Genomic DNA, 18273 nt, shown 5'->3' with positions numbered 1-18273 from the left:
TCGGGAGATGTTCCCAATACAGGGCGGAGATGTACTGTAGGGCGTTGTGGGGTGGCTCCATGTGAAGCGGAGATGTGAACTCTCACAGAACGCGGGCAATACGCACGAGCCTATATATAATCTACTCTCCACCATCACCCGATCCAACTACAATAACTGAATCAGCAAAACGCAGTTGCCAAATCATCACCCTTCCCTCCAAACAAAGCCTAACTTTTCTAAATTGAGCAAATTAAAAGGACTAGCAGTACCGGATAAACCATCAAACTAAGTAGGCTGACCTGACATGGAGACTACCCACTCAGGCAGAGTCACCTATCTCCCAGTTTTAGTTAAATAACGGTGCTTACGTGTCCTAGATCACGTTCACAACTGTTGATCTGCTGTGGTCTTCTGGGTAGCTCATAGTCAAAGAATTAAGGCGCCAAACGACTGTTTCATTAATTTCATTCCTTCAGCGGGAGTTAGGCAGGACCTTCATTCTATTATTTCTTTATTTTTATATCTTCCTCTCATGGACGACGACGTAGAGACAGCTCTGGCGTTCTTGTTATAAACCCCTAGTGGTGAAGGTCATGCTTTCTCCATTCTTTCGTTGTCTTTTCTTCCTGAGAGAGCGATTCTGATAATGATCATGACGATGGGTTTCTGTATATTTGAGAGATTTAATTCCCTCTGTCTGTTCATTCTCTTTCTTTCCGTCTCTTCACAAGTTAATGCTCGAAGTTTGAATGATAGAACTGCACTTCTCTCCTTCATGTCTGGTATTGATTCCGACCCCGGACAAGTGCTCGAGAATTGGAATTCTTCGGGTGTGCACTTGTGCAACTGGACGGGAGTTGAATGTAACAGTGCGAGAGATCGAGTTGTGAAATTTGATCTCAGAAGTCGATCACTGGGAGGGACTATTTCTCCAGCTCTCTCGAATTTATCATTCTTAACTGTGCTCGATTTGTCGGGCAACTTCTTCCATGGTTCGATACCAGCAGAGCTTGGAGCACTTTCCAGGCTTGAACAGCTCAGCTTGTCATTTAACGTTCTTCAAGGAAAGATTCCTTCTGCATTTGGTTCTCTCCGGCAGCTGGTTTATCTCAATTTGGGAAGTAATAAGCTTGTGGGTCAGATTCCAGACTCACTATTCTGCAATGGCACCACTACATTGGAGTATATAGATCTGGCTAACAATTCTCTGAGCGGCGAGATTCCTTTGTGGAATCAATGTAAGCTAACTGGGTTGAGATTTCTTCTGCTTTGGTCTAACAATCTGGTGGGTCAGATTCCTCCAGCCCTTGCAAATTCAACCAGGCTTCAATGGCTTGATTTAGAATCGAACTCTCTCAGTGGGGAGTTGCCAGCAGCAATTGTAGATAAAATGCCACGGTTGCAGTATCTCTATCTGTCCTACAACAACCTCATTAGCCACAACGGTAATACAAATCTCAGACCCTTCTTTGCTTCTCTTGTTAATAGTTCTAATTTCCAAGAACTTGAATTAGCGGGAAATAATCTTGGTGGAGAGTTGCCTTCTTTAATTGGTGATCTTTCTACTAGCCTTTCGCAGCTTCATCTTGGAGAGAATCTTATAGTTGGTTCAATTCCTGCAAGCATTTCCAATCTTGTCAATCTCACCCTCTTAAACTTGTCTAGCAATCTCTTGAACGGATCTATCCCACCCGAGCTATGCCGAGTTACAAGACTAGAGAGGCTTTATTTATCAAACAATTCGTTGTCTGGCGAAATTCCTTCAGCTTTTGGCAACATTTCCCACTTGGGTCTTCTCGATTTGTCGAGAAACAAGCTCTCAGGTTCAATTCCAGATAGTTTCTCTTATCTTTCTCAGTTAAGAAGACTCATACTCTATGAGAATAATCTCTCTGGAACAATACCTCCAAGTCTAGGAAAATGTATCAACCTAGAGATTTTAGATCTTTCGCACAATAGAATATCTGGGTTTATTCCAAATGAAGTTGCAGGACTGAGCAGCATGAAAATGTACTTGAACTTATCAAGCAATCTCTTGCATGGGCCGCTGCCATTAGAACTTAGTAAACTGGACATGATTCTGGCCATTGATCTGTCATCGAATAATTTCTCTGGCGTAATCCCTCCTCAACTAGGGAGCTGCATTGCACTGGAGTATCTCAACCTTTCAGGTAACAACCTTCAAGGCCCACTTCCAGTCTCCATTGCAAATTTGCCTTATCTTCAAGTGCTCGATGTATCTTCAAATCATTTGGTTGGAGAAATACCAGAACCTCTACAGACATCTTCCACTCTCAGAGAAATGAATGTATCTTTCAACAACTTCTCTGGGACCATTACAAAAGAGGGATCATTCGCAACACTAACAATGGACTCTTTCCAAGGAAACCCAGGCGTCTGTGGATCCATCTCTGGAATGAGAGCTTGCCAGAAGAAACGGAAACATCAAATTGTAATTTTGCCGATTGTTCTCTCACTGTTTGTTGTTACTCCTGCACTGTGCTTCTTGGGGTACCCACTAGTACACAAGTCAAGAAGACGATCATCGGCAGCAGTTTTTGCTGGTAGCAGGGACTCTGATAAAGAGGAAAAAGAAAGAAAACAAGAACTCAAGTACCCGAGGATCTCTTACCGACAACTAGTAGAAGCCACCAATGGATTCAATTCCTCGAGCCTAATTGGGTCAGGTAGTTTTGGGCATGTTTACAAAGGAGTCCTTCAGGACAACACACGAATTGCTGTGAAGGTGTTTGATCCCAGGATGGGCGTTGAGATCTCTACGAGCTTCAAAAGAGAATGTCAGGTACTAAAGAGGACCAGACACAGGAACCTGATTAGGATTATAACTACTTGTAGCAGGCCTGACTTTAAGGCTCTTCTTTTCCCGTTAATGCCAAATGGAAGCCTGGAGACCCATCTCTACCCAAGACACAGGTCAAGGCCTGATCTCAACTTGGTTCAGCTGGTGAGCGTATGCAGTGATGTAGCTGAAGGGGTGGCCTACTTGCACCACCATTCTCCGGTCAGGATTGTACACTGCGATCTAAAGCCGAGCAACATCCTTCTCGACGACGACATGACAGCTCTGGTAACTGACTTCGGGATAGCCAGATTGGTGAAAGATGACGACGGTGGTGGTGGTGATGGGGTGACGACTGTCACCATTGATTCTTCTTGCATGGACTCTACAGCCGGACTCTTATGCGGGTCGGTTGGTTATATTGCTCCCGGTAAGTGGTTTCCTTGCCATAATAATATAATGATCTTAATTCTTAAAGGGAGGGGAGGGGTATCATAACTAGACGATTAAAACTCCAGTTCAGTCAGATTTGTCGATTATTATAATCAGGTGGTCTTATTGGGTCAGATCCATGAACCCGATTAATTATAGATTGGTTCTGGGTGTTCTTTCATCAGTTAGGGACTTTATCTACCTGCCTGCCATAAACCCAGACCAAGTAATACCAATTATTGATGGTTAAGATGCACAAACCCACATCACCATCCTTATTAGGGTTGTCAATGGTGGATAGATCAAACAGAACTGAGCCGAACCGACCCAAATATATATAGGGTCTGGGACCTGCATTATGTATGGCAATTGTAATTGGGTAGGTTCTGGTTTTCACTTTTCATAGTTTGTCCTCGTTATATAATCGGGGTTGGGATCGGATTTGATTGTTCTAATGAGTCGATATATACATATATAGTTGTACATATAATTGTGATGTCTAATGTATCAATTTAACAAATAAGTAGGTTTCTTGACAAACTACAGATAGAATCGGGTCAGAACCGAGTCTATCTTCACCCAACCCGACCCATTGACATCACTAACCATTCTCAAAAGGGTATTGCATGTATCTCTTTCATTAATATAGTATAAAATATATCCCACCATATATATCTAGTTGTGTGCTGTACTTATCATCTCTGTTCAATGCAGAATACGGAATGGGTAAGGACGTTTCAACAAAGGGAGATGCCTATAGTTTTGGTGTTCTACTACTAGAGATCTTAACAGGCAAACGACCAACAGACGTGTTATTTGATGAAGGTTCAAACTTGCCGGAATGGGTTAAGAGCCATTACCCGGACAATCTGGAGCCCATAGTTGAGGAAGCTCTGGTAAGGTTTGAACCACCAGAGACGCCAAGGAATTGCAGCGATAGATGGTGGGGTATCATCTTAGAGTTGATCGAGCTTGGTCTAAGGTGCACGCAGAGCTCTCCTTCAACGAGACCTTCCATGTTGGACGTGGCCCTTGACATTGGTCGGTTGAAACACTATACCTAGCTAACCAACCCTTATTCCACCCCAACTGTTGAAGAAGCTTAACTAATGGCCTTGCTATAAGCTGATCATTCTTGACCTTAGAAAGAGAAGAAAGAAGATTGACTAAATTTGTTCGATTTTGTTGAGTTTGTGCTCATTCTATTCTTTTGTTTGATCGAAAACCTCAAGTTGGTCCACATTGTGCCTCGTGGATTTATAGATAACCAACAGAGATCATGCATTTCTATTCATGAATGGAGATATAGAATTTATTGATAATGTTTTCAAGATTCAAGAAGATTTTTTTTTTCTGCATGATTTTTAAGGTACTCGGGGGTAGCCCACCACTGCTGTACAACCTTTAATTTGGAGCCTATTTATATATACTAAATTAAAGTAAATTAATATTTGATGATTCCATGAGATAAACATGAAGTAGCTAGTGAGGTTAAATCAAAATGAAAAAAAATTTAGGCTCCCTTTATTTCTCACTTTTGTTTTAAATTAACTCTTAGGTGAAGTTTTCATAGACGTTGGAGGCGTTTGGGTTCGGGCTTTTGATTAGAAGAAAAAATGTCTAAGCGTGGCTACGAATTTCACGAGTGATGTCATTTATATTTTAATAATAAATTATAATATTTAATAATAATAATAATAATAACTATTACCGTGGTTTTTGAACCACCGTTGACCCGAATGGTCAGACCGTTTGGCTCGGGAATCATCCAGCCAACCGGTTCAATTTTACTCCAAATCCAGTCCCTGGCCAAAAGTTGTTGAATCGGTCAACGATCCATTGGCCCAGGTAGTCGAATCGTTGACCTGCTTGACCCGTTTTTAAAATTTTAATTATTTTTTATTTTTTACCTTATTTTGTTAGAACGGGCCTCCATTCGGACCAGACAGTCAAACCATTGACCCAGGTAGTAGAATCGTTGACCTGCTTGACCCGTTTTTAAAATTTTAATTTTTTATTTTTTACTTTATTTTGTTAGAACGGGCCTCCATTCAGACCGAACGGTCAAACCATTGACCCAAAAACCGATGGTCAAAATGGTTCCAATTCCGGGTCATTTTTTTAAAACATTGACTATTAGTATTATTTATTTAAATAAATAATAATACTTTTATTTAATATTCTTTTTATTATGTTTAGTATTATCAAAGGTCTATTTCCATGGATAAAATAGTAATTTTCATAGTTTTAAACCATGGAGGATTGCTCCAACTCAAACCATCTGATCTTTTTAGAGGCTCTAAAAATCAAAAAATAATTTCACTTCTTCATCAGTTTTACAACTGCAACGATAAAGAGCTTATGTTGCAACATTTATAGTTTAAGGTGCATTTTATGGTATACCAGTAATTAAATTTGAGGTAAAGTAATCACTACTAAAATCCTATTTGTTGGTTTAGGAACCAAAAAGGTCCTTAATGGAATTGCTAGGGGAGTGTTATGAAAAACCAACCAATTTATTTATTGTTGAAAAGGTCCTCAATGGAATTGCTACAAATAGGGAATAAAAGACAATTTGATCACTTAAAAAAAAGCAAAAGTGTCATTATTTTAGGTTGCATTTGGATGCGATGTAAATCAAGAACCGGCGTAAATTTTACATCGGTTTTGGTTTTGTATGTGTTTAGAAAGAGCATGTAATTATTATCAACGTAAAACTACACTTTGATTCAGTTTTGCATGCATTTGGATGGATTATGGTTTTACGTCGACAATAGATATAAAACCTCATCACCTCTGAAGTTTTTATATCGATGATCGATGTAAAAACTATATTGATTTTATGGATGTAAAACTTTACACTCTTCCACCTATTACTATTTTCAAAAAAGCAACGATCACTTTCTGGTTCAATATAAAACGCCATTAATATATTTTCACTGATTGCAACCAAACACAAGTCTTAAAAATAAGAAAACGTAGATATTATTCTCTAAAGCATTAGTTTTGAAATCAATATAATTATCACCTTTTCTTTTATATGCTTTATATAAAGAGGATGCTGAAACATTCAAAATAATATAATATGATTATTCTCAGTAATGGAAAGGCAATACCATATTCAAATTATGCTACATATATAATATATTTTATAAGTGGGGCTCTACCACTAAAGTCAAAAAGTGATTTTTCAAAAGACGTACAATACTATCCCTCATGTAATCATCATGTAATTGACAAACATGTCTCTTGTATTTTCAATTCAATATGGGTGTGCCCAATTATCTAAAACATGTATTTTCCAAGTTATTTCTTTATGATTGCTCACGGTGTCATTAATACCGTAGAAAAGAATATGGTGGACTATTATATTCGGTTTTTATTTTATTTTTCGAGTAAATTTTAAATACGTATCTGTACTTTGCTAATGAATGTCAATTGAGATTCTTAGTTTTCAATGGAAAGCGGTCCCATTGAACACCAATTCATTCATATGCATCAAACATCAAATTGTTGTTGCCCTGCCAGGCTGCCATTTGGCTATTACAACAAAAAAGGAAGAAAAGAAACATCAAAGATAAAATGAAAAATATTTCAAACACGTCATATCCCTCTTCTAATCTCAAGACAACCATTTAAGACAAAATGCAAAAACCAAGCTAGACTACATTTTATGGAATCTCGTTTGTCTCTACGTGCAACTTCATTAATCGCCTAGACTTCATAAATCATAACAAGGCCGTCCACCATTCCGCATCAGATCTCTTCAATGCTTCAATTTCCTTAATTAGGCAATGACTTTTGCTTCCAAAAATCACATTAGTTGTTGTACTTGGAAATTCCTGAGAAGAAGCCAAATATACGTCAAATGATCGAAAAAGAAAAAAGAAAAATATAAAAAGCTAACCTTGTATCATGGACACCCATAGAATCTCTTTATTGGATTTTCCTCAGTCCAAGCTACCAATTTAAGTCCTTTCCGCCCACAACGACAAAATACAAGTGTCCGGTGTCCCTTTGGAGTCGAAACTCGGAGATCGATGACTTAAAACCGAAGAGGAAAACCCTTCCATTTCTTCCACCGTTCTAGGATTTAGGGTTCTTCCACTGTCTGTAGTTGAGGACAAAATAAGATGACCGAAAGTGTATTTTTGCCCTTTCTTTTCATTTTGGGGTTTGGGGGATGGGGTGGTGACTTTTTTTTTTTTTTGGTGTGTGTGTGGGACCCACTTGTTAATGGGTGATTGGGTGGGATTTTCGAGTGGGACCCACCTCTTAATCAAATTCACTGACTCAGCATTCTATTATATTTTAATGATTGTGTAATGGAGTTATGACACATCGTTTATTATTATTATTATTATTATTATTATTTGGATAGTTAAGGTTTGTATTTCAACAACAGTATGAAATTTGCACAATTTATGAAATATTTACTGAATATCAAACTCACAATCCAATTGTCATATTTTTTTTTTTGGAATAAATTCTTGAAGTGAAAGTACAGAGCCTTCTGTCCGATAACATTCTCTTAGAGTGTGAATCTTCAAATTGAATTGCAGGTAAAGAGTCATTTCTTATTATAGATTGATGACTGCAAGTTCTTGAAGTGAATTGCAGGCTGTAACCAAACAGGCAGCCCGTTCTGACAAGAAAAATTAAAAATAAAAAAATAATAAAGAATGGCCAAAACCGTTGGACGGTTTGAACAATTCAACCATTCCGTATGATCCAGTTTTGAAAATCAAATGGATCAAAACATGATGTCATAATTAAATAAGAAATTTCAAAAATAAAGAATATACAAAAAAAATTAAATTTAGACAAATTTGTGATATTACATACTTATGATATTAAACATAAATAAGTGCGGTAAACAATAATTTAAATTTAAAGTTTATCAACAATGTAACTTTTTTGCCTAAGTGGTGGGTTAACAGTTTAACCATTCAACTTAAATGGATCAAGCCATGCAGTCGTAGTTAAATAATAAAATTAAAAAAGATAAAAACACAAAGGGTCTAACACATCTCAAATATTATACATATCCATCATATTTAAACAAATAAGTGTGACATGTAAAATTATTTTTGTTAATGATGGAAATAGAATTTTTAATGTTTTTTCTGAGTCAAAATAAAATCTATTAAGAGAAAAAAAAATGAATAATTTTTGTTAATGATGGAAATGGAAATCTGAAATGTGGACCCAAACTATAGGTCGGTATGACAGAGAAAGGGGAACTTAACACCAAAGCAAAGCAAAGGAAGATCATAGATGAAGAAATTGATAATGTCCTATAGGTTGACTTCATTAAGGAAGTCAAGTATCTAGATTAGCTAGCAAATGTTGTCATAATGGGAAGTGGCAAATTTACATAGACTACACGGAACTAAACAAAGCTTTCCCAAATGATATTTTCCCTCTACCTCAAATAGATCAAATTGTTGAGGCCACCTTGGAATACTCAACTTCATTGATGCATTTTCTAGTTATAATTAAATTCAAATGGACCCAATAGATCAGGAGAATACATTTTGTTATTACTGAAAGAGGTTTGTATTGTTATAAAAGTAATGCCTTTTAGCTTGAAAAATGATAGAGCAACTTATCAAAGATTAATGGTGAATTAAATCTTTAAAAAGAAAACCGGTCATAATATAGAAGCCTATGTTGATGATATGTTTTTGACTTAACTAAACCTAAATCCGAGAAAGTATGCCTTTGGTGTCACCTCAAAGCAATTCTTAAGGTTCATGGTAATTCGATGTGGCATCAAACCAAATGCCTAAAAGATGTCAGCCATACTTGGCATGGAGCCACCAAAGTCTATAAAAGAAGTAAAGGCATTGATGAGGAAAATTATAACCCCGAGCAGATTCATATCTAAGTTAGTTGGGTGATGCTTGCCACTTTTCTGAGCTATCAATAAGACAAAAGAATTCCAATAGATTGATGAGTGTCATAAAGTTTTTGAGGAATTAAAAGACTACCTAAGTTCGCCACCATTGTTGACCAGCTAGAGTTAGGAGATGAGTTCTATCTCTACCTATCCACAAGTGACAAAGAAATCCGTTCAGTGTTGATACGAGAAGTAGATGGAATTGAAAAGACGGTCTATTACATTAGAGATGGATTCTCCCACAAGTAGAATGATAACTAAAGAAATCCCATTCAATATCATGTTCGGTATTGAAGTAAATCATACCAACAGAGATCAGGTTTCTCACTCTACGAATCAAGCTGCACAATAAAGACGAAAATAATGTAGAACTATGGGGAAACTTGGAGTTATTGGAGGGAACTCAAGAGCAAGTTCAAATCCGAACTATGACCCATCAATAAAGAATTGCCAAGTACTATAATACTCAAGTGAAAACGAGGTAGTTTCAAGATAGAGACTTCATCCTCAAAAATGTCACAGTTCCTAAGGTAGGTGCCGAAAACTCACCCCAAACTAAACTAAGAAGGTACTTACAAGATAAAGAGGGTGCTAGGACCAAGAACCTATCAACTCGAGACTTTAGAGGGAAGATCAGTACCACATATATACTTGAAACTCAAAAAATCTGAAGATGTATTATCTATATAACTGATGTATTGATCCTCTCTCACAGATCAATAAAGTCTCATTTTCTTGTACAATTTGTATTTATTAATTACAACTCAGCTTGGCCACTTCAATAGTCGAGCAAGGATAACTGATCAGCTCTTGCTAGTTGGGATAACTTAAGAAAACTAATGAGTTGCCCGGGAAGCAAGTTGTGGCTCTTGGCAAAGTCCTAACCAAAAGTTAGGCATAGTTAGGGTGATGACACACAACTCAAAGTAATTACATGTCGGCTCAGGTGACTCAGTTTATACTCTTGGGCATAGTTTGTATGACCTCAAGACTTGAAAAGAAAATAAAAGTACACCTAGTAAAAGAAAAAAATCTCAAAATAAAAGGCAAAAATGTTTCCATTATCTCTGTCAAGCTCTATTACTTGTGTGTGTTAGAAAAAAGGGGGCAACAAAAGAAGTCTAAGTACAGAAGCCCAGAAAATCTTAAGTATACAAGGGCCAAGAAAAAGGGCAAAACAACATCAAGTGTTATTGGGGGCATGTCATCTCTAGCTTCCTCATTGTCCCTTGCTTCATCTGTTCTATCCTTCTCTTCTCCATCATCAACTCCCTCGATCTCCCGCATGCTAAGCTTTAATAAGTTAACTCAATTAAGGTCAAGGTCGGGAAAGCGAGAGGCAATGGCTCAGTGGCAGATCTTTAATTCCTTCCTTGTCAAGTCCAAGGCACACTCATTGAGGTTGTCTATATGTACTCTTGAGAGGCTACTTAGTCTTTCACCACCTTAGCTTTGGCGTCCTGTATCTTTTACACATGCTCAATTGATCATCTTTCCTACTTAACCAGAAGCTTGTCGAACATCTTTTGGGCCTCAAATGCTCTCTTCTCTGCTTTGGATTCTCTTTTCACTTCCCAGCTACTTGGTCCTCAGTAGCCTTTCTTAGCCGTATGCCCTAAAACCAATTGTGTGACACTAGAGAGGGGCAATTCTGTACTATTCAAATTTATCAATTAAAAGGGCATTTTTCTCATTCATATATATTTGCAATTTTTAGTTTCATATTAATTAGGCCATAGTTTCTTTGTTAAGTAAACATATTACTAAATAAGTTAGAAAATTTGAGACATGTTTCCACTAACACAAAGATCCTATATATGGTTTCTAGTTATAGGACTATCAAGAGAGCTTTGACAGTTCGGATAGATTAGCATGTATTGTGCTTGCCTTATAGAGTGATGAATCTTATGCCACTTATGTAGAGATACTAAAGCAAATATGTGGGTCCTTGGTAGAGAATAGGTTCACTGAACATGACCCATAATAGAATAATTACACGGAGTTACTGGTTAATAATTGCTTCTAACATCCTAGTTATATATACAAATAATCCTCAAACTTGAGGTGTCATGGATATCTTGTGTGGCCATAGTGTCTTATACATGGAGGAATGTGAATGCACAACATGTAATCTATGACAATCCATGAGGAGAGAGAATGTCCTAATGGTTGAAGTTGATGAGACTCAAGATGTCTTTGGCCAAGACGGAAAGTTATATGGAAAGATTTCCAAGTGTCACCATATGAATCACCATTAGGTTGGTGGTATATGGCTAAGCCAGTAGGGCTTGACTTATTCACCATGATTCTTTGCTCTCTCGAGACATTATATGATAGAAGGATTTAATTATATGGTATTTAGAAGCAGAAAGGTGGTTCAATACTAAATTTAAGCTATTAGGATAGCCATGGCATACTACCAGGTGTCGCTCATGGTTTCTAAAACCCCTCGTGAATATTAGTTGATTATTCACATTCAAGGGAGAATTAGAAGAGGTTTAATTTAATTCAACTAGAAAGACTTCTATCTATGATGTTGAAGGAGACCAACATCATTTGCCACTGCCAATAGCATTGAACCTAAGAAGTCACACACATCAAGCGGCAAAACACACACAAAGTATGGAGGAGGGTGTTTTCACTAAGAAGAGTTTTAGGAGGATTTATTGGATAGATCCTTTCCTAATTAGAAAAGGAGTGAAAACCATATAATATATAAAAAGGGGCGTCCCTAGGGTTACAAAATGCACTCTTTCCATAAAACCCTATCTACCAAAATATTGCTAGCACAATCTTGGAACCACCCAATAATCCTCTTTCTCCCTCTCCTCTTCTCTTGTATCATGATGATCTACATAGAGAATTGGCAACTTTAACTGATGTTGCTTCATGTGGATCAATATTGGAGGCCAAACAATTATGAGGCTACAGTTGTGATCAGTTTCTTAAGGAACTGCTACATTAAACCGAATCTACATAAAGGTATGCAGTTATGTTACATAATCAGGGTTTTGTGTAGCTCCATGGGTGTGATCTTGATTATTCAAGACTCTTTGATTTTTAATTTCTACTGCATTATGATAACAAGGATTCACTAGAATCTTTCATCCTTTGTCTTCCCCTTGGATTCTTCCAACCCAGACTAAAAGGATTCCAACTTTAGCTTCTAACTTGGCCTTTTGCCTCAGTAATAGTTTTGAGCTCAACAATTCTTTTTTCCTCCTGCTTCATCAGATGCTCAAGCTCTATCACTTAATCATCGAAACGATCTATAAGGCTATTCACTAAGGTGTTCCCTTGTTGAAAGAAACTTAGAACAAATAAAGAACTCTCATGCAAGGAAAGCAAATTCAGATTAGGTGGCGTTTTGGACCACCACCTTAGATCTTAGAGAAAATGGTCAATTCCTCTAGACGATGGTCTAAACTGCCACCTTAGATCTCTCCTAACCATCGGTTTAGGTTTTGTCAAAAATGCTCTAATTCTCCAGGTTGTGCTCTAAACCACTAGCTTTGATCCTATCGGACCGCTACATTAGGCTTTGCTCAACATCTCCCGCTTGATTAGGCGGTGATATGACCTGTCGACTTAGATTCAGATGACCGTTGCCTTAGGTCTTGTTTTTGGCTAATTCGGCAATTAGATGATCAGCGGCTATATAGATTTTTATGCCAAGTTAATTCAAACATTTTTTGGTACCTACACTTTGATTGATTCATCACTTTAATACAAATGTCATGACAATACATGAAACCTAAGCAACTTAAATAAAAATTCAATTTAAAACAAAATCTATTAATTGAAAGATTAATTATTATAATATCCAAAACAAATTATTCAAATAAAATATCCAATTGACATATAAAAATTATAAGGACTTCAAAAAAGTTCAATTTATCAAATAATGTAGCACATCTTCCAATGAAAATTCACTTAGCATAATGGTTTAACTTGTAAATCATAACATATAAATTGTTAGAGATTGTAAAGTAAATGATATATCAATAAAAAAAATGTATAAAAATAAGACATTGAGGGAGGTGATCATGATTGAAATTTAAGGAAAAAAGTAATTCCTAGAATGCATATATAAATTTTCAACCAAAAAATAATAATAATTTATTTGTAAATTTGGTAGGTAAAATCAAAACCTAAACCCATATTGACCAACCCAATATGGAGATTGTAGTGGGTTAGGATTGAGAACAATGGATTGAAGTTCAATTAGGGTTAGGGTTGGGGTTTCAACACATTAGATTGGGCTAGGATTGACCTCAACCCAAGACTACCTGGTCCAATTTGTACCTCTAGTAGGAAAGAAGCATACCTAAAGGCATGGTCTGATATCTTGTTTCAGCATTGATTTCAAGTAGGCCAGCCTCATCTTCATTGCTTGTTGCTCCCCGATGTACATCTAACAGCCCACCTCTTTAAGCTCAAAGGCATCATAATTTAGCATTCTCATATCAATAAATGAAAACCCCAAAAAGAAATGCAGGAAAGTAGTGTATGAGCATAAAAATCGTCTGCTTTGGGATATGTTGTAATTTTACCATTCTTTTTGGGGAGAGTTAAGAGAGTTTACCCCTCCATGCTTCTGTATCTGTTTCACATCTTTTTTTCATTAATGAAATGGTTTTGTTATTGATCAAAAACTGGGACAACAGAACACCACAATGGAGTTAAAAGGGAGGACATGGAGGAACAAAAACAAGGGCAGAGTAGGATAAGTTTACTACTTCTCACACCCTCTCACAACTGGTCCAAGAGAGAAGTTGAATCTCCTTGATCCTTATTGTGACTTTCATGGTGTGTGTGTGTGTGTGACTTTCTGGTGGTATGGGTGGGCTTGTGTGGCTTATTAACTCCTCTTGTTTTCTGAACTGCCTTCTGCACTAGCTACTTACACAGTCAGTTTCATTACATCTCTTTTAATGAAGCAAAATGGAAAGATAGTTTCGATTCATTGATTATAAAATTAAAGGAGTTTGGAATATGAATCCAACTAGGTTCAGGTAAAGCCAAGTAGTAGAATGACAACCTATCACAGGTTAGAATATGATGTATGTCACTACTAAATCATCATGTCATTAAGCATTTAAAGTGTTTTATGTAGATATTAAGTACCGATTTCATTTTCTTGCTGAGTGATGGACCAGCTAGTGGTCTGAGTTGAGATCTCCAACAGAGATACCACTAGAGGCTTCTGAAGTGAGAAACCCAAGAATTAATCATACAGAAAATATGTGTTTCCAAGTCTTAATAGGAACTGACTTTGTAATCAAATATTCTTCTGTTTCTTCGTGACTAACTGTCCTCCAAAAGATTACATTATGCTTGACTATAATTTTGAAAACCAAGGAGAAACAAAAATGTAATCCACTTCACAATACCTCTCTTTCATTTTCTTCCTTTATTTCAGATTTTTGAGAAGGTAAATGAAATTGTATCAGTGATATTAGAAAATACTCTAATAGCCAATGATCATAGTGGAAAAGAAATTTTGTTAATTATCAGAGATTATAAGCAGTAAATATTATGAATTTGTTTCATCTTTCACAAATTCCTTTTACAGACAACATGTATTAGAGTAAGTTTAAAAAAAATATGTCTGCTTTAGATGAATTTCCACCATTAACAATTAAGAGAAAATCAGTCCCTTATTAATCTTTTGCTTTCAAAAACAGTAAAATCAGACAAGTATATATATATATATATAGAAAATACAATGAAATAAAAATTAAATAAATCAGGAAAATAAAAATCTTTTAATTTGGGTTTTTGGCCTACTTCATAACAATAAAAATTACAATTTTGTTTTTTTTAATAAATAACAGAAAATCATACAAATTTATAATTAATATAGCTGTTGAAAGAAGAAAGTACAAAATGGTGGCCGGTAGACGATTAGTCCCCATCTGCTGCACTTTTTCGGACAACTGCACTCAGCAATCAGTGTTGGAAGGTGTTCCATTTATCCATTGTAGTTGAAATTCACAACTTCACACTCAAATCGAACACTTGTGTCACAGATTGCTTAGAGAAGCACGTTCTTTAATACATTTGACAGAGCAACTGAGTAATTAGATTTAAGATGAAGTCCTAGAAATTTGGTAGACTGATTGATTAATGCAGCGAATGAGATATAGAGCGACACAGTCATCGACTGGTGTGGGTTGCACTTTACATTCATGGCATCATCCTCGTCGGGAATTGAGATATCTTACTGTCGAGATCATGACGGATTTGCTCATGGGAAAGCTGGATTTCTGATTACGAGAAGCTGGATTAATCTACAGAGCAAAGGTTGGCTTATAAATAGAGCTCTACTCACTGCTTCACAGCAGCCCAACCGTAGAAGAAAGCTAACCAAAAATGTTGAGCATCAAGAGTTCTTACACCGTTAAGCCGGCTTCTCCAACCCCCAACTGCCGGCTCTGGTTATCGGACTCCGATCAGCTCGAACCCTATACCCATGCACCCACCATCTACTTTTACCGATCACCCATCGGCGTTTCACCGTCCTCGGCGGTTGAAACCATGAGAAGCTCTTTAAGCCAAGCGCTGGTGCAATTCTATCCATTAGCAGGCCGTCTGCAGTGGATTGATGGAACTCGGCTTGAACTCGATTGCAACGCCATGGGGGTAGAGCTCCTTGAGGCTGAGTCAGAAAACAGAATCGATGACTTCGGCGACTTCCGGCCAACCCCAGAGATCAGACAACTCATCCCTCGGGTTGATTACGGTCTTCCCATTAACGAGATCCCGCTGTTACTGGTGCAACTCACCAGCTTTCCCTGTGGTGGCATTAGCATTGGGGTAGCTATATCACACAGCGTCGTGGATGGAAAATCCGCCATTAATTTTATCGGTGCCTGGACCAAGATTGCCCGGGGTGAGAAACCGGATCCGACCCCACCATTCCTTGATCGGACGGTTCTACAAGCGAGTGGACCTGTTGTGGCCCCACGCTTTGATCACGTGGAATTCGATTCTCTACCCCACTTGATTGGCCGACCGGACGATAAGGAAGAGAGAGCGAAGGAAACAACGGTGGAGATGTTCAAGCTGACGAAAGAGCAAGTGGAGAAGCTGAAGAGCAAAGCTAACGAGGGTCGAACCAAAGATTCCGGTCGAGCCTACACTCGATACGAAGCCATTGCTGGGCACGTGTGGAGATGCGCGTGTAAAGCACGCGCGCACGAGAGGGAGCAATTAACGAAGGTGCGCATCATAGTTGATTGTCGCAACCGGTTGAATCCTCCCCTCCCGCAAGGGTATTTTGGGAATGCAATTTTTCCGACGATCGCCACCGCTCGATCTGGTGACTTGATGGATCAGCCATTGGGTTACGCAGCAGGCAAGATCAGAGAGGCAGTGGTGAAGATGACGGATGAGTACGTGAGATCTGCCATTGATTTCCTGAGAAGTCAACCGGATCTGATGCGATTTAGGACTTCTTTCCATTCAGTGGGCTGCTCAGAGGGGGGTTTCTTTGGAAATCCAAATCTAACGATTACGAGCTGGCTGGGCTTGGCGATATACGAAGGAGACTTTGGGTGGGGAAGGCCCATATACATGGGCCCAGGATTAATTGCTTCAGACGGAAAGTGTAGCGTCCTGTCCGGTGGGGAAGATGGATCTCTGGCCATTCCGTTAGGATTGCAGGTGGCCCACGTGGATGCTTTTAAGGAATTGTTTTACGAGGATATTATGTAAGGGTGCAATGATATCTGGTCTGACATGGGTAGATATGTTTACAACTTTCAGAAGTAGAGAAGTCATGCTTCTTAAGGGCCCACTGTAGCCCATTTGAAATAATCGCAGTGCCAAGAAGTAGAACAGTCATGTTTATTGAGGGCCCATTAGGGCTCACTCAAAATAGTGTTAGCTTGTATAGGCTTTTTTCCTTGAATAATAAACATGGGCTTTGGGGATATTAGAAGTTCTAATTAGTTCTTAAAACAAAAACATAGAAAACAAGTTTTTGGTTATCGCTGTTTTTTGTTTCCAAAATTGAAGCTAAAAAAACATGTTTTTGAATTTCTTCTTTTTAGAATATGTTTTCTTATCGTTATTTGAAATTGTATGATTTATAAGCACAATTTGATAAATACACATTTGTGTTCAATTATGCTTGGATAAATACACAATTTGAAATTTTCCTTATAAATCATACAGTTTCTACATTATAAATTTTGTACAAAATCAGAGTTGAAGAATATGTTTGAACCTTGGATAAATACACATTTGTGTTCAATTATTCGTATGTATTTGACAATGTTTAATTTCAACCCATCGTTCACCCTGCTAGTCAGACTTGTGATTAGGGAATGGCAATTTTCCCCATTCCTGCTGGGTATCTGACCTCCCCGGCCCCATCAGTAAATTATTTTTCAAAAAATACTGTTCATTAAAAATTTTGGGGATTTGGGTCCCCTGTGGGAAACTTGACTCTATTGGGAATCGGGGATGGAAGACAACTTTTATCCCTGGCAGGGATAGGGGTCAGGAGTAAGAATTTATTTGAAAATTGGAGTCAATGATGGGGAATATGATCCCCGCCCTGGTACCATTCTTACCTGTGACCCGGCAATCAGGTCACAATTCCAGTTCATCAGGTCAATTTCTAATATACTATGTTATAAAAGCCCGCTGACTTGATCAAGAACCCATTAATCTGATGGTTGAACCATTGATTTGTCTAACCCGTTGAGTGGCTTATAGGTTGATAAACTTTGATAAATGACCCTAGACCAGCTAAAATTCTGCACTTGGATCATAAAATATTTGGAGTTTGCTAAGAGTAAGATTAAATCAAGGTGAAATATCATGGCCCACAACAAAGATAACATTATCATGGTCTGATGGAAACCACTTACCAAATCCTCTTTCAAGATCAGCTTTGATGCATTAGTGTGGGGGCAGCACGGTTGGGTGGCAATTGGTATATAGAAACTCTTAGGCCTTTCGCTTTTCGGTAAGTTATTTAGTCGGGTAAATGCACTTATCCGAGTAAATGTTTTCCAGAAAATACTTATCGAGTATGTGCATTTACCCATGTTCTTTTATTTCCCAGGTAAATAAGGCAATGACCGTTTTAGCCATAAAAATCTATTATTAAAAAGGGTATTTTTGTACCATTCAAGTGTTGACA

General features: G+C 37.7%; 2 protein-coding genes across 2 annotated transcripts; both read left to right on the top strand.

Annotated features, from left to right (window-relative positions):
* The first annotated feature begins 603 nt into the window (after positions 1-603).
* Positions 604-4607, top strand: LOC104603236 (putative leucine-rich repeat receptor-like serine/threonine-protein kinase At2g24130). The gene is made up of 2 exons (XM_010267212.2): positions 604-3212; positions 3929-4607. The coding sequence occupies exons 1-2, from the start codon at positions 629-631 to the stop codon at positions 4276-4278; spliced, it is 2934 nt and encodes a 977-aa protein (XP_010265514.2). The 5' UTR covers positions 604-628; the 3' UTR covers positions 4279-4607.
* A 10859-nt stretch (positions 4608-15466) lies between these two features.
* Positions 15467-17053, top strand: SHT (spermidine hydroxycinnamoyl transferase). Its single transcript, XM_010267214.2, has one exon. It carries the CDS (start codon positions 15492-15494, stop codon positions 16833-16835), a length of 1344 nt encoding a protein of 447 aa, XP_010265516.2. The 5' UTR covers positions 15467-15491; the 3' UTR covers positions 16836-17053.
* Positions 17054-18273: the final 1220 nt, after the last annotated feature.

This window comes from Nelumbo nucifera, chromosome 2 (assembly GCF_055504915.1).
Source record: "Nelumbo nucifera cultivar China Antique chromosome 2, China Antique-T2T, whole genome shotgun sequence".
NCBI classification, from domain to species: Eukaryota; Viridiplantae; Streptophyta; class Magnoliopsida; order Proteales; family Nelumbonaceae; genus Nelumbo; species Nelumbo nucifera.
This window is presented reverse-complemented; position numbering and strand designations above follow the sequence as displayed.

Excerpts from the sequence above, each read along its gene's own strand:
- LOC104603236 (XM_010267212.2), top strand. The coding sequence starts at position 629 with ATGATCATGACGATGGGTTTCTGTATATTTGAGAGATTTAATTCCCTC. Across the intron at positions 3,213-3,928 it reads GGTTGGTTATATTGCTCCCG|AATACGGAATGGGTAAGGAC; the intron begins GTAAGTGGTTTC and ends TGTTCAATGCAG.
- SHT (XM_010267214.2), top strand. The coding sequence starts at position 15,492 with ATGTTGAGCATCAAGAGTTCTTACACCGTTAAGCCGGCTTCTCCAACC.